General features: G+C 34.6%; 1 protein-coding gene across 1 annotated transcript; it reads right to left on the bottom strand.

Annotated features, from left to right (window-relative positions):
• Nucleotides 1-4,971: 4,971 nt before the first annotated feature.
• LOC143555625 (leucine--tRNA ligase, chloroplastic/mitochondrial-like) lies at nt 4,972-12,663 on the bottom strand. The gene is made up of 20 exons (XM_077045146.1): nt 12,246-12,663; nt 11,643-11,787; nt 11,496-11,552; nt 11,315-11,425; nt 11,115-11,219; nt 10,774-10,997; nt 10,602-10,668; nt 10,052-10,206; nt 9,704-9,965; nt 9,427-9,621; nt 8,752-8,831; nt 8,573-8,635; nt 8,419-8,500; nt 8,255-8,332; nt 7,675-7,776; nt 6,845-7,017; nt 6,584-6,761; nt 5,693-5,770; nt 5,487-5,618; nt 4,972-5,411 (listed from the first exon to the last, which is right to left on the bottom strand). Exons 1-20 carry the CDS (start codon nt 12,596-12,598, stop codon nt 5,169-5,171), a joined length of 2,883 nt encoding a protein of 960 aa, XP_076901261.1. The 5' UTR covers nt 12,599-12,663; the 3' UTR covers nt 4,972-5,168.
• Between the last annotated feature and the right edge of the window lie 381 nt (nt 12,664-13,044).

The raw sequence follows: 13,044 nt of genomic DNA, 5'->3' as shown, positions 1-13,044 counted from the left end.
AAAAGCTCAATTGATGAATGATATCTTATTATAATATTAACTTGTTATATTAATCTTATTCATGTTAGAACTACTGGCTATAATTTTTTAAAATACATTTAAATTTATTATATAAAATGATATATGAATGGGTTTTGATTTGTTTTTTTTAAGTAACTAAAATATAAAAGAACGGTAATGTATGAAAAGCTTTTGAAATTTTAGAGTGAATTAGAATCTATCATTACAGTCATAAGTGTAAGAAGAAGACAAAGTAAAACGTGGCGTCATGTAGATGTTGTTGATCATTGTGAATGAGAACATCACAGTAGTAAATTTGTTTTTGTAACGACATAAATGCGAACTGAAATCTTGGGCACAAAGAGGATTTATGTCATTCTAAAAACGAACATATTTACTCACAAATTGGATTATAGCTTTCCAAAGTGTGGCGGATGTGGAAGCATAATCAGCGTGGTGAGCAAAGTTTCCTAAGTGGAAAATTCATAGCCACTTATCGGAAAGTGTTAAGATTATACATATTTATAGTTGTTCTTGTAACATCCTACTTTCAGTTATATTAATAAAATAAACTTCGTCTATTTTAAGTGAGTCGTTATCGGTTTAGATAGATAGAATATGAGTTGGGCTAGTGTTGGGTTATGAAAAAAAGGAGAGTCCATGGGCTTGAGCCCATGGTCCCTAAATATATAAACCATTAATCACCCATTTAATCCTCATTCTCACATATTCCTTACACCACCAAAACACACACTTAAGCTTCTCTCTAGTTCTCTCATTTCTCTCTAGCCGAAACCAAGAAAGAATCCGAGCACCGACCCGAGGTAATAATAGTTTGATGTTTATAAACTTAAACCCGATAGATTTAGTCACGAAACGACGAGCCGACACCGTTAAACCGTTAAGTTACGAGATCCGAGTATTATCGGGTATAAACCGAACCTAAGATGAACTTAGCGGTCACCCTAGCTCAGATCTGGATCAAACGGGACGAAAAACGGTGAAAACGGTGCTGAAACACGTTTTTCCGGCCACCGCCCGGTTTTTCGGCACGCGGCGCCGGAAAGGCGGCTGTACATTTAAGGATGTCAGAGAATGTTTCTGACATTCTCTGACAACCCTAACCCTAATTCGTTATCAAACTAAGGGTGTTTCGCCTAGTAATTCGTTAAAGAAATCATAGCGAACTAGCTCTAGTTCGTGTTCAATTCGTTAAGGGAAAAGATAATGAATCACCCTTGATTCGTTATAGTCATTCGTTAAAGGAAATGACGAATTGGAAGGTCCAATTCGCTACATGGACTGATTCGCTACATGAACTGATTCATCAAAGGACCAGTTCGTTATAAGGTCCAGTTCGCTTAATAACCAGTTCGTTAAAGGGTTCAATTCGCTACATGGATCAGTTTGCTAAGATAACCCAATTCGCTAAGACCAAAGTAAACAATTAGAAGTTTAACAAAATGACAGAATGGTCTATGAACTTAGAAAAAAAAATGGATTAATTACAATTAAGCACTTGAACTTTTGAATTTACGAATTAAGTAATAATTCAAAATCTTAATGGAAAATGTGTTACGACAGTTAATAGAAATAAAATTTTTCCAAGCTGACCTGGCAGCTCGACCCCAGCCAGGAGCTCTGCCCCTTGGACCCTGCTAGGGGCTGCCGCCCCTAGACCCCGCTGCCAGGGGCGCTGCCCCCGGACCCCCATCCGTTGTGGGATGTATAAAGATAGAAATACGACATGAGTGGTAATAGTTAATTGATACGAGTAATTGTTATACAGTTAGCCGTGCCCAACTGAAGAAAGGAATAACTATTAACGGTGAACGTAACCGACTTCATGTGAGTTTCTAGCCCCATTTCCTTGTTATGTTTTCGGGGCTGTGTGCATACTCGATGTGATAGTTAATACACTTACCTTTAATGGTAAGTGTATGCCATGTATTATTATTATGTTATGTATGTATATCTTAAATGTAAATTGAAAGCTTGTCGGTACGTGAACGATCTTCGGATATTGCACGTGTTGGCAAGGGAGGTATGTTTATGGTAGATGAATGTGTATGATAGATAGATGTACAACATATGAATACGTATGAATGATTAAAGAAAGTATGTATGTCATGGGCATGTACAGACATTATGTACGAAGATGAAGAAAGAGGGATCAGACCCTAATAATATCTGAGATAGAGAAGAAAGGGATCAGACCCTGATAATATCTTAGATAGAGAAGTAAAAAGGGATCAGACCCTAATAATATCTGAGATAGACAAGAAAGGGATCAGACCCTAATAATATCTGAGATAGACAAAGGAAAGAGGGATCAGACCCTAATAATATCTGAGATAGAAAAGGAAGGGATCTGACCCTAATATTATCCGAGATAGAAAAGGACAGTAATTTATATAGTATGAAAGTAATAAAGTATGAACGTATGTAATGGAAGTAAATTAGTATAGTGACGAAATGTGTCTTCGGATGCATAATCGAAGGTAAATGTATGTATGGTATAATGTGTGATTAACTAGAACTCACTCAGCGTAGCTGACTTTTAGTATGCACGCAGGTTAACAGATTGAGACCCTAATAATATCTGAGATAGACAAGAAAGGGATCAGACCCTAATAATATCTGAGATAGACAAAGGAAAGAGGGATCAGACCCTAATAATATCTGAGATAGAAAAGGAAGGGATCGGACCCTAATATTATCCGAGATAGAAAAGGACAGTAATTTATATAGTATGAAAGTAATAAAGTATGAAAGTATGTAATGGAAGTAAATTAGATAGTGACGATGTGTCTTCGGATGCATAATCGAAGGTAAATGTATGTATGGTATAATGTGTGATTAACTAGAACTCACTCAGCGTAGCTGACTTTTAGTATGCACGTAGGTTAACAGATTGAGACAGCTGGTTTGAGATGGACACATGGCAGGATGAAGAGGCTGGCATCTGAAGATTGTCATGATGTTTTGAATGTTATAATTTATGTTATGTTTTAAAAGACAAATTATAGGAAATTGTAATGAATGGTTGATGTTTTATATTATTCCGCGAAAGTTTTAATTAACTCTGATATTTAGAACTGTGTTATGAGTAAATCCAACACCAAATGTAGGGCACAGGTAACGGGGCCTTACAGTTCTAGCTAATCGAATTTCAAAATTTCGAATCGAATTATTCGAATTTTGAAATTGTGATGCTGGATTCGAATTCAACATAACTCATTTGAAATTCAATTCGAGAATGAAACTCACATTCGAATCGAATTCATAAGGATTTAATTCAAATTCGGTCAAAAAAAAGTAATATGTTTTAATTCGAAAATCAAAACAATACAAATTTGAGTTTTTTAACATCAAAAAATAAAGTCTATAAAGGTTACGACATCCTAAATATTTAAATTAGTAATGTCCAATTACATGAATTAATAACAAAAATGATGAGAGTTTTCAATTTTTAATCTTTATAACTTAAGTTAAAAAAACTTATCTCTTTATAAATATGTATATCTATACTATTTAATAAATAAAGCTTTTTAAATGTCACATGTTATTACTATGTTGATCCTTACAAAATTTTCTCTCATTTCTCTCATATTAAATATATTTTTATTTTTAATATTTCATTTTTAATTTTTTAATAATTCCATTATATTTTAAAAGAATTAATACCGTCATAAATATGTTAATTTGTTTAATATAAAATATATTGTATTAGTTATTAATATTAGATTTTTATAAGTAATCAATATGAAACGGGTCGGTTTCTTTAACCGGTTAAAGTATCAAATATTGTTTATGTCAAAACAGTTCAAGATTAGAATGAGTTTTGGTCCACGAGTTTTAAAAAAAGTAGTCATTTGCAACTAAGTTTTGATATAGAAAATAACAAAGAAATAGTTTATGATTTATGAATTTTCTAACAACTTTTTATTTCCAAGTTGCGTAATGTGTAATTTTTTTACTGTATAATATATCTTATATATGTGATACATTTTTTTTTTTTTGTATTTCACATTATGTTATTTAAAAAAATTACTTATTCTAACTCGTGTGCTTAATGGATAACTAACCTAGTTTATAATAAATATAAACTAATCTCAAATTGAATTTAAAATGATCTTTAGGAAATACTGAAGGTCATTAACTCATTATATTGTAGTTTTCTAGTGACAAGGAAATAGTGAAGGTCACAAACTTTAGCAACATGACACCACACTATCGTAAGGACACTTTGTGGAACCGAACGATAAATCACTGCTGACTAAATGTGCTATCGTCGGGAACGAATTCAGCACTTCTCAAATTATCCAACAAACAAATTGCATTTCTTTTGTTGGATCATATGGGACCAATTTGAATCACCAAACATGTAAATTTTAGGGGTTAAAACGGATTATGGCCCTAATTTTGCTCTGGTTGAAACGAGTGAGTTTAAAAAAAACTATCAAAATGAGTTTATGTTGTATTTGTATTAACGATTGCTAGTGACACTAAAACAGAGTATAAACAACTAATGTAATCACAGTTAATAACTGAATATCAACAATTATCAAGTAAATGATTAAATAAAAAATCATTAATTATGTAGCATAATTATAGATGGGTAAACGAGACGAGCCTGATCTCAACCAAGCTGAATCTTGGCTAGTTTAGAGCTCTACTTCTCAAGCTCGGTCATGATTTTTTTTAAAGCTCGATTTTGACTTGTTTAAAGCTCTATATCTAAAGCTTGATTCGTGAGTAGTTTTCAAGCTCTGAGTTTTGCTAGGGTTCTATATCAATCAATCAATCAATCAATCAAGCCCTATATATCCCACCGCATAGCACGCTATCGGTAGTGTCAAGGGAGGGTGGGATGTATGCAAGTCTTTCCTCTATCCGTGAGAATAGAGAGGCTATTAAATGTTTCGTCCTTTAGATATATAAGTCGTTCAAAACATCCTATATAAACAAAAATACACATCAGCGTATTTCTTGGTCAGTTGTACATATCGGAAAAGAATCGAAGAATAAACTAAAAATGATATAAGGCGTACTCGTGTCTCTGTGTATTCAATGTGCCCAAAGAAAAAACATGATCAAACTGTGCTACATACACTAACAAACCAACAAAATGGATCTTACATGTATACCCGTAGCAAAGTTGGATATTATCGTGAAGCGACTTTAGTGCTTTCACGCTCCAAAATGACGTTCAAAATCTTCCCCGGAACATAAACTCTTTTCTTGACGGTTTTACCATCAAGATATTTAGACAGCTTTTGTTCAAGTGAAGCCAGTTTGAAAGCGTCATCTTCTGTGCATGATACTTCTACTTGTACAGTGCCTCTTGTTTTACCATTAATTTGAACCGGTAGTGTTATAGTTGTGTCTTGTAAATAAGCAGGATTAGCCTGCACAGAATAGTATACTTCTTTCATATATGTTCTTTAAAAAAGTATTTAACATTTATTTTTCTCAAAGTGTACCTTCGGGAAAGACTCGTATGCCAATGAAGTCGAGTGTCCTAATCTAAACCAGAGCTCCTCAGCCATGTGCGGTGCGTATGGAGAAAGTAATAATACGAACGGTTCGATAATTGATTTTGGTAATTTATCCCACTAAAATATTAAAACATTAAGTAAACATTTTGAAGAGCAAATTATTATTTTTATGCAAAGTGAAATGAAGATACCTTATATGCAGCATTCACAAACTCCATCATTGCAGATATCCCAGTATTAAACTGTGTTGCTTCAATTTCATCAGTCACCTACACCATCCACAAACAAACACCATGCTAATAATTTCGGCCTGTTTATTTATAAATTGGTCGGTTTGAGTTATGTTTAATCTGTAACTGCCAAATAGGCCAAATATAAAAATTTACTTAATTAGGAATGGATATGTTACGGACTGAAACCAATGCAAGGTATGGGACTTGTCCCACATCGGTTGTATGGGCAACTGATGTGGGGTTTATAAGCCAAATGGGTTCCCTCACCTATCAGACTAGTCTTTTGGGTTGAGTTCTTCTGTTTGGCTTGTAACAGAATAACTGTCTTTTACATTTGTCGGTTTAGGTACAACATTTTTTTGTACATTTAAGGATATATTTATTTTATTAGCGATGGCAGTTTCCAACACGACACGAAAATGATGGGTTGGCATATCTAAACCGTTTAAAAATCAGGTTCTGTTCGGGTTGACCTTTTTAATTACACGGATAGTATTCGCCTTTTAGTTAAACAAGTTGACTTACAATGCCGTCGTTAACCCGTATAACCCATTTTTTAGACCACCAACCCAACTACACGCTTACAGCTTGATTATTACCCGCCAACCAGTTTGGCACGTTTAGATAAGCAGTTGAACGGGTCATATTCAGGTTACATGATTTTAAATGTGCGCATGTGTTGATGTTTATGACACAAATAAAGGATGTGGGCCGTGTTCGGTTATAACATTTCAACCCACAACCTGCCAACCAGTCATGATTGACACTCCTAATCTTTTTGCCAGTATTTATATTAATATCTCATTTTTGGTAAACTCTTTGCTTAAAAAAGCCCCAAGAATCTGTTACCTTTTCTATACATCTATGTAAAGCTTTAAGTTGTTCTAGAGACGGGTTTTCATCAACTGTCACGGTTTGATTTTCATACGTTCCATCAGGTAACGGTGAACCAACAATCAACCTCCAAGATCGCCCTAAAAACCGATGCACGCCTTCAATGCCACTGGTATTCCATGTTTTTGAGTCCCTAAAATTACAATTTGTTAAAGGTCAGTATAGTCAAGACAAACACATGTTTTGAATACCTAAACTTCAAGACTCAATGACTACCTTAACGGGCCCATGAACATTTCATATAGTCTAAGAGAATATGCACCATATTCTGCTACAACATCATCAGGATTAACAACGTTTCCCCTACTTTTACTCATTTTGTAGGCACGAGTGATTAATCGGATACTAGGATCGTCTTTCAATACGAACGAATTACCATATTTAGTAACCTGCATAGGAAAGTTTAAGAAAAAGGTTTAATAACCTGTAAAAGACTAAAAGTACCCTTTGATTTAGTAACCTGACCCATGTTCATTTAACTTTAGTTGAACATGAACAGTTAAACGAATGAGGTATCCTTGTTCATGATTGTGCATTAAGAAAATGAGCATGTTCATGTTCAATTTGTTAACAGTTTAAACGAAAGGTTAATGACCGTAAACAAACATAAATGAGCGAATATAAATGAACATAGATGAGCGAATATAAATGAACATAGATGAGCGAATATAAATGAACACGGATGAACAAATATAAACGAACATAACGGAGCAAACAATTAAAAGTAAACGTGAATATCAATTTGTTTGGAGATTAAATTGTAATGGGTGATACTGTATTCTAATAAAACTATACTAAACTGTAATAAACCTAGCAGTTTAAATGAATACATAAACGAACAAACATAAATGAATGAAGGAGAGATGGGTAGGTTGGTGTTCATTCGTTTAACTAGATGAATAAAAAAGGCCCCTGTTTGTTTGTTCATTAAATAAGCGAACTTCCAACCGAACAGTTCACTGAACATTCGGTTAATTTATGGTTCAGAAACTAAATAATCAATCCCGCAATGGGATATATTGCAATTTTCAAAAGAAAGATCATACTTTTTCCTCTGGTATTCTTTCTTGTGTATGCTCTCCCAATGAATCAACAAACTCTGCGGACACAAAATTCCCTTCTTGATCTTTGCAAGCCATGTATTGTACCTACAAGTCATCATCATCATCATCATCGTACTCAGTACATCCCACCAATAGCAATGCTATGGTAGGGTCTGAGGAGGGTAAGATGTAGACAGCCTTACCTCTATTCCATAGGGATAGAGAGGCTGCTTCCGGTGAGACCCCCGGCTCGATAGTAGTTTTGAATCAAGCCTTGGACATAAGACACATAACACTCAATCATCGGGACACCGGCTGATTGGTGCATGTGCCCTTGTCTTTCGGCTATCAACGCCACCACATGATGCCTGATTAACCTTCCGCCACTTTTAACGTTATTTTCACGTGATTAGTAAAATAACGTCAAAATTAGTGCAATTTTACTTTTGCCCACCCAAGGGTTCACACATATATACATTATATGTGCGCACCGCAAGCAGGGCGTATTGTACCTACAAGTCATCTAGTTATAAAAAGTTGGCCAACATAAAGTCAACATGTTGACCAAGTATGATTTACTTACTTCTCCAAGAATGATCCCTTGGTTTATAACGCATTTAAACGGTTCTTTAGTTGATACAACACCAATATCATAAAGAGCCTGAATCATGAAAACAAAAGGGAAATTAAATCTATTTTGTGGAAACTGAAAACCACAAGGGTAAATAAGAAAATTTAACTTCAAACCTTGTGCCAAAATCTTGAGTAGAGTAAGTGAAGAACTGCATGTTCAGCACCGCCAATGTAAACATCAACCGGCCCCCAATACCTGCAGGTTTCCAACAACAAAAATAAGGTTTTTTCTTTATGTAAAGAATACATCTTTTCTGACTGATCTTACATTTCTTTCTTCTTATCAACCAAGTCAGTTGAGTTTTTAGGATCCATAAATCTTAAATAGTACCTGAACATTCACATACAATATTTAAAGCTTAATAATGTATAACTTGAATTTTCTTTTTGTTGTTTTTTAGTATTGATTCTCAATAGATATACCAAATAACAAACAAATGTACTTACCAACAAGAACCAGCCCACTGTGGCATGGTGTTTGTTTCACGCCTAGCTGGCTTTCCAGAAGGAGGATCTACTGTTTTAACCTGAAAAAAAGACGGTCAAATAATCAATCTCATAAACAGGCTTGTAAATGAATCAAACACACACAAACAAGGCATGTTCATGTCCGTTCGTTTAACTTTCGCCTAACAATCGAGCACGGACATTAAACGAACACCCGTTCGTTAAACGATATAAATGAACGCTTCACGAACGTAAGCGACCACACACAACTGGACATAGATGAACCAATACATATTAGCGCACCAACCAAATGTAAACATGAACGTTAATCTATTGTGTCTAAAAATTAATAAAACTAGAGTAAACTGCCATGGAAGATATTTTAATTTCAAAAGACTAGACAAAATTGTTATGGACTAAGAATTTTAAATGAATAAACCAATGAGCTAATGAGACATGTGTTCATGTTCGTTCGTTTAACTAAATCAACAAACAATGATATCTGTGTTCGTTTGTTTATTAGATAAACGAACTTCTCACCAAAAGGTTCACTAAATGTTTGGTTTGCTCACAGGTACTCATATATACGAATAGAAAACATGTTTATTATCAAACACTCATTTAGAAGACAAAAACGTTTTACAACTTCCATTTGTTGTCTAGCTTTCTTCTTACCCAAGACACTGCTTTTGAAAGTGGTGGGTCCCCCGTGCCAGTTGGCGTGAAATCATCAAGCTCGGGAAGTGTAAGTGGAAGTTCTGTTTCAGGAATTGGAACTGTTTCATCGTTTTCATCCAAAAACACAACAGGAATTGGTTCTCCCCAATACCGTTGTCTAGCAAAAAGCCAGTCTCTCAATTTAAAATTTACCTAAAAATAAAAATTTCACAAAAAACAATTAACAACAAAAGATTATAACATAAAACAAAACTAACAAACAAAAAATGTAAACCTTTCTATTCCCATTTCCCGTCTTCTCGACCCATTCAATAACTTTCTTTGCAGCTTCTTTACTATGTAGCCCGTTAATATCAAGACCCGTTTTTTCACTTGATGAGTTTATGACATCACCTTCTCCAGAAAACGGTTTTTCAAAATCATCACAACATTCATCTGAGGTTACCACCCAATGTATAGGAATATCATATTTTTTCGCGAACTCGTGATCACGTGAATCGTGAGCAGGGACAGCCATTATTGCTCCAGTGCCATAGCTGCAATAAGCATCGATCAATATAAAAAAAATGAATTAAAAGACGATAAATAATTAAATAATATAGAGAGAGAGAGAAAAGCCTACCTCCCTAAAACATAATCTGCAACCCATATTGGGATAGCTTCCCCGTTAACTGGATTTGTAGCATAACAACCACTAAAAACTCCAGATTTTTCCTTCTGAAGCTCTGTTCGTTCAAGATCACTCATTCTAGAAGCAACTTCTTTGTATTCTTCCACCTATTAAAAAGATAAATTGATCCACTAAATATTTATAGTTTAAAATAGGCTTGTACACGAACAGAGCATGTCTGTGTTCATTCGTTTAACTTTAACCGCTCAAAACGATCGGACATGAACAGTTAAACGAACGGGGTTTTATAGTTCGTGTCCGTTCTTAAAAAAAATAAACGTGTTTCTTGTTCGTTTATGTGTCTTTGTTAACAGTATAAACAAACGGTTCAAGAACGTAAACGAAAGGACATAACTGAACATAGATGAACGAACATAGCTGAGTTAAAATTAGTTAAAAAGTAATCAGAAGATTAATGTGTTGGTCCTAAAAAGTTATTAAAACTATACTTAGTTCTAATGGGCCAAAAAACTTAAATGAATATATTCACAAACGAACTTACAATATTTTGTTGGGCTTCAGAGACCACAGATGAAAGCAAGGGATGCTCTGGTGCTAGCACTAAATAACTACATTATGAAAACAAGTAATAAGAATATTTTCATTTAATCATTAACGTTAACTATTAAGTCAAAGTGAAGAAATAATAAGAACAAAGAGAATAAAGATAATACGTTACTCCAAATATGGTATCTGGCCTCGTCGTATAAACAGTAATTTTTTCACCGGTCTCTTGATTATCTCTACTCAAAACACGAAAATCAACTTCCGCCCCTTGTGACTTTCCTATCCAATTTCTTTGCATTTCTTTGATACTCTCGGGCCAATCAAGATCTTCCAAATCTTCTAGAAGACGGTCTGCGTATGCCGTTATCTTGAGCATCCATTGCTTCATCGGCTGCTTGGTCATAATCAATCAACTGTAAAATTATAAAAGATCCAATAAAAAAGCATAAGAAAATATTAAAAAAAGTCAACAATGACAAAATGCCAGATAACAAAACCGGTAGCATACCTTTCTTATAACTGGATGACCGCCACGCTCACTCACACCATCCACCACTTCTTCATTTGCCAACACGGTCCCAAGAGCAGGGCACCAGTTGACCGGTACCTCAGCCTGAATATTATATAAATTGTAAAGACATGATAATTATACTTCAATTTATTTTGTGACATAGTGGATAACGATCTTTGAATAATATTATTCCTGACATGATATGCAAGTACTCTCTTTAAAAGCTGCAGAAAGATCCATTTGTAATAATCTGGTTCTGTTGTAGAAATTTCACGATCCCAGTCAAACGAAAAGCCTAAAGATTTAAGCTGAAAATTAACATAATTAATAATGTGTTGAGAAAAAAACTTTATAACCAAAGAAAGTTAAGTGAATTACCTGCACGCGGAAGCGGTCAATATTCTTTAGGGTTGTGATCTTCGGGTGAGTACCTGTCTGGACGACATCAAGCAACAAACTTTAAGAAATGTTTTGAATATAAGAATAAGAAGATGAAGAATATGTTTGCTAAAAAGAATAACACACCTCAATGGCATATTGTTCAGCAGGCAACCCGAATGCATCCCATCCCATTGGATGCAGAACATTAAAGCCTTGCATCAGTTTAAATCTAGCAAGAATATCAGTGGCTGTGTATCCAAGAGGGTGGCCCACATGTAAACCAGCTCCACTGCAACATGAAATGTTTGAAAATGAATTGGATCATTTAGTTTTCTTTGGAAGTATCAAAACTGGCTCCTTCCTATAACTTTGTATAAACAGATATCTATAATATAATCTAGGAACAGAAAGAGAATATTGAATGTGTGAAAACTGTAACCATATAACAAGTTTCTACAATGAACCTGCTAGGGGTATTCATGGAACCGAAAAAAATCAATCTGAAACCAAAACCGACGATTTAGTTTTATGTTTTTGTAAAAACCGAACTTACTGTTTGGTTTTGGTTTTGTAAGTAATAAAAACCAAAAAAACCCAAATAAATTTTTATTTTTTTTATTTAAGTAATTTATAAAAATGTAATTCAAATATTTTTAACATAACGAACTAACTAACTAACTAACTAACTGACTGACTGACTGACTAACAGCCATAAGCTAATTACAAAATGAAACTCGGTTAGCATACCTCGGATACGGAAACATATCAAGAACATAATATTTAGGTTTAGATGTATCAAGCTCTTCATCATCAGGTGTACGGAAGGTTCGATTCTCATCCCAGAATTTCTGCCAGCGGTTTTCAATTTGGTTAAACGGGTATGCCTTAATAACAATAATTTTGTTAACAGAATCCTTTGACTCTTCTTCTTCATCACTTATATTAATATTATTATTAGTACAATTACACGGTCGAAATGGAAAGTGGTTGCGTGGAAACGTGGAAGGCTGTTTGTGGTGGGAGAATCGGAGACTCCGGCGGTGGTGGAACGGCGGAGGAGCGAGTGGTTGAGGAAGAAGAAGCCATTGAAGTTGAAGCATGGTGAACTCAGAGAACTCTGTGTGTTTGGGATGGATTGAGTTGATGTGGATAATAATAATAATAATAATAATAATAATAATAATAATAATAATAATAATAATAATAATATTGGCGCTAAAAGAATTCGGGCTTGGGCCCAAATTTTCAAACCCGACCCGGTCGCTGTTCAAATTGGTTTGGCTCAAACCTAACCCAATTCCCTTAAACCAGTTTGGACCTGACCTGATTTGAAAAAATGCCAAAACAAAGCCCGCTTTCGTCCAACCCGGTTGTGACGTTGCATTTGACCAACGCATATCGGTTGTTAACATGAACTGATTTGGGATATAACTTGTTTTGTGCATCTCTAGTTGAAAACCCATACCCGGCTGGTTCACATTGAGCAAAACCAGTTTTTTTTATTCGAGTTGTAAACCGAACCGGTAGGTAAACAGAAAATAAGAAC

Source organism: Bidens hawaiensis, unplaced genomic scaffold (assembly GCF_021521415.1).
Source record: "Bidens hawaiensis isolate Kalapana, Puna unplaced genomic scaffold, B.hawaiensis_p1.1 tig00018216_1, whole genome shotgun sequence".
Taxonomy (NCBI): domain Eukaryota; kingdom Viridiplantae; phylum Streptophyta; class Magnoliopsida; order Asterales; family Asteraceae; genus Bidens; species Bidens hawaiensis.
The sequence above is the reverse complement of the archived record's forward strand: the minus strand, read 5'-3'. Positions and strand labels throughout refer to the sequence as shown.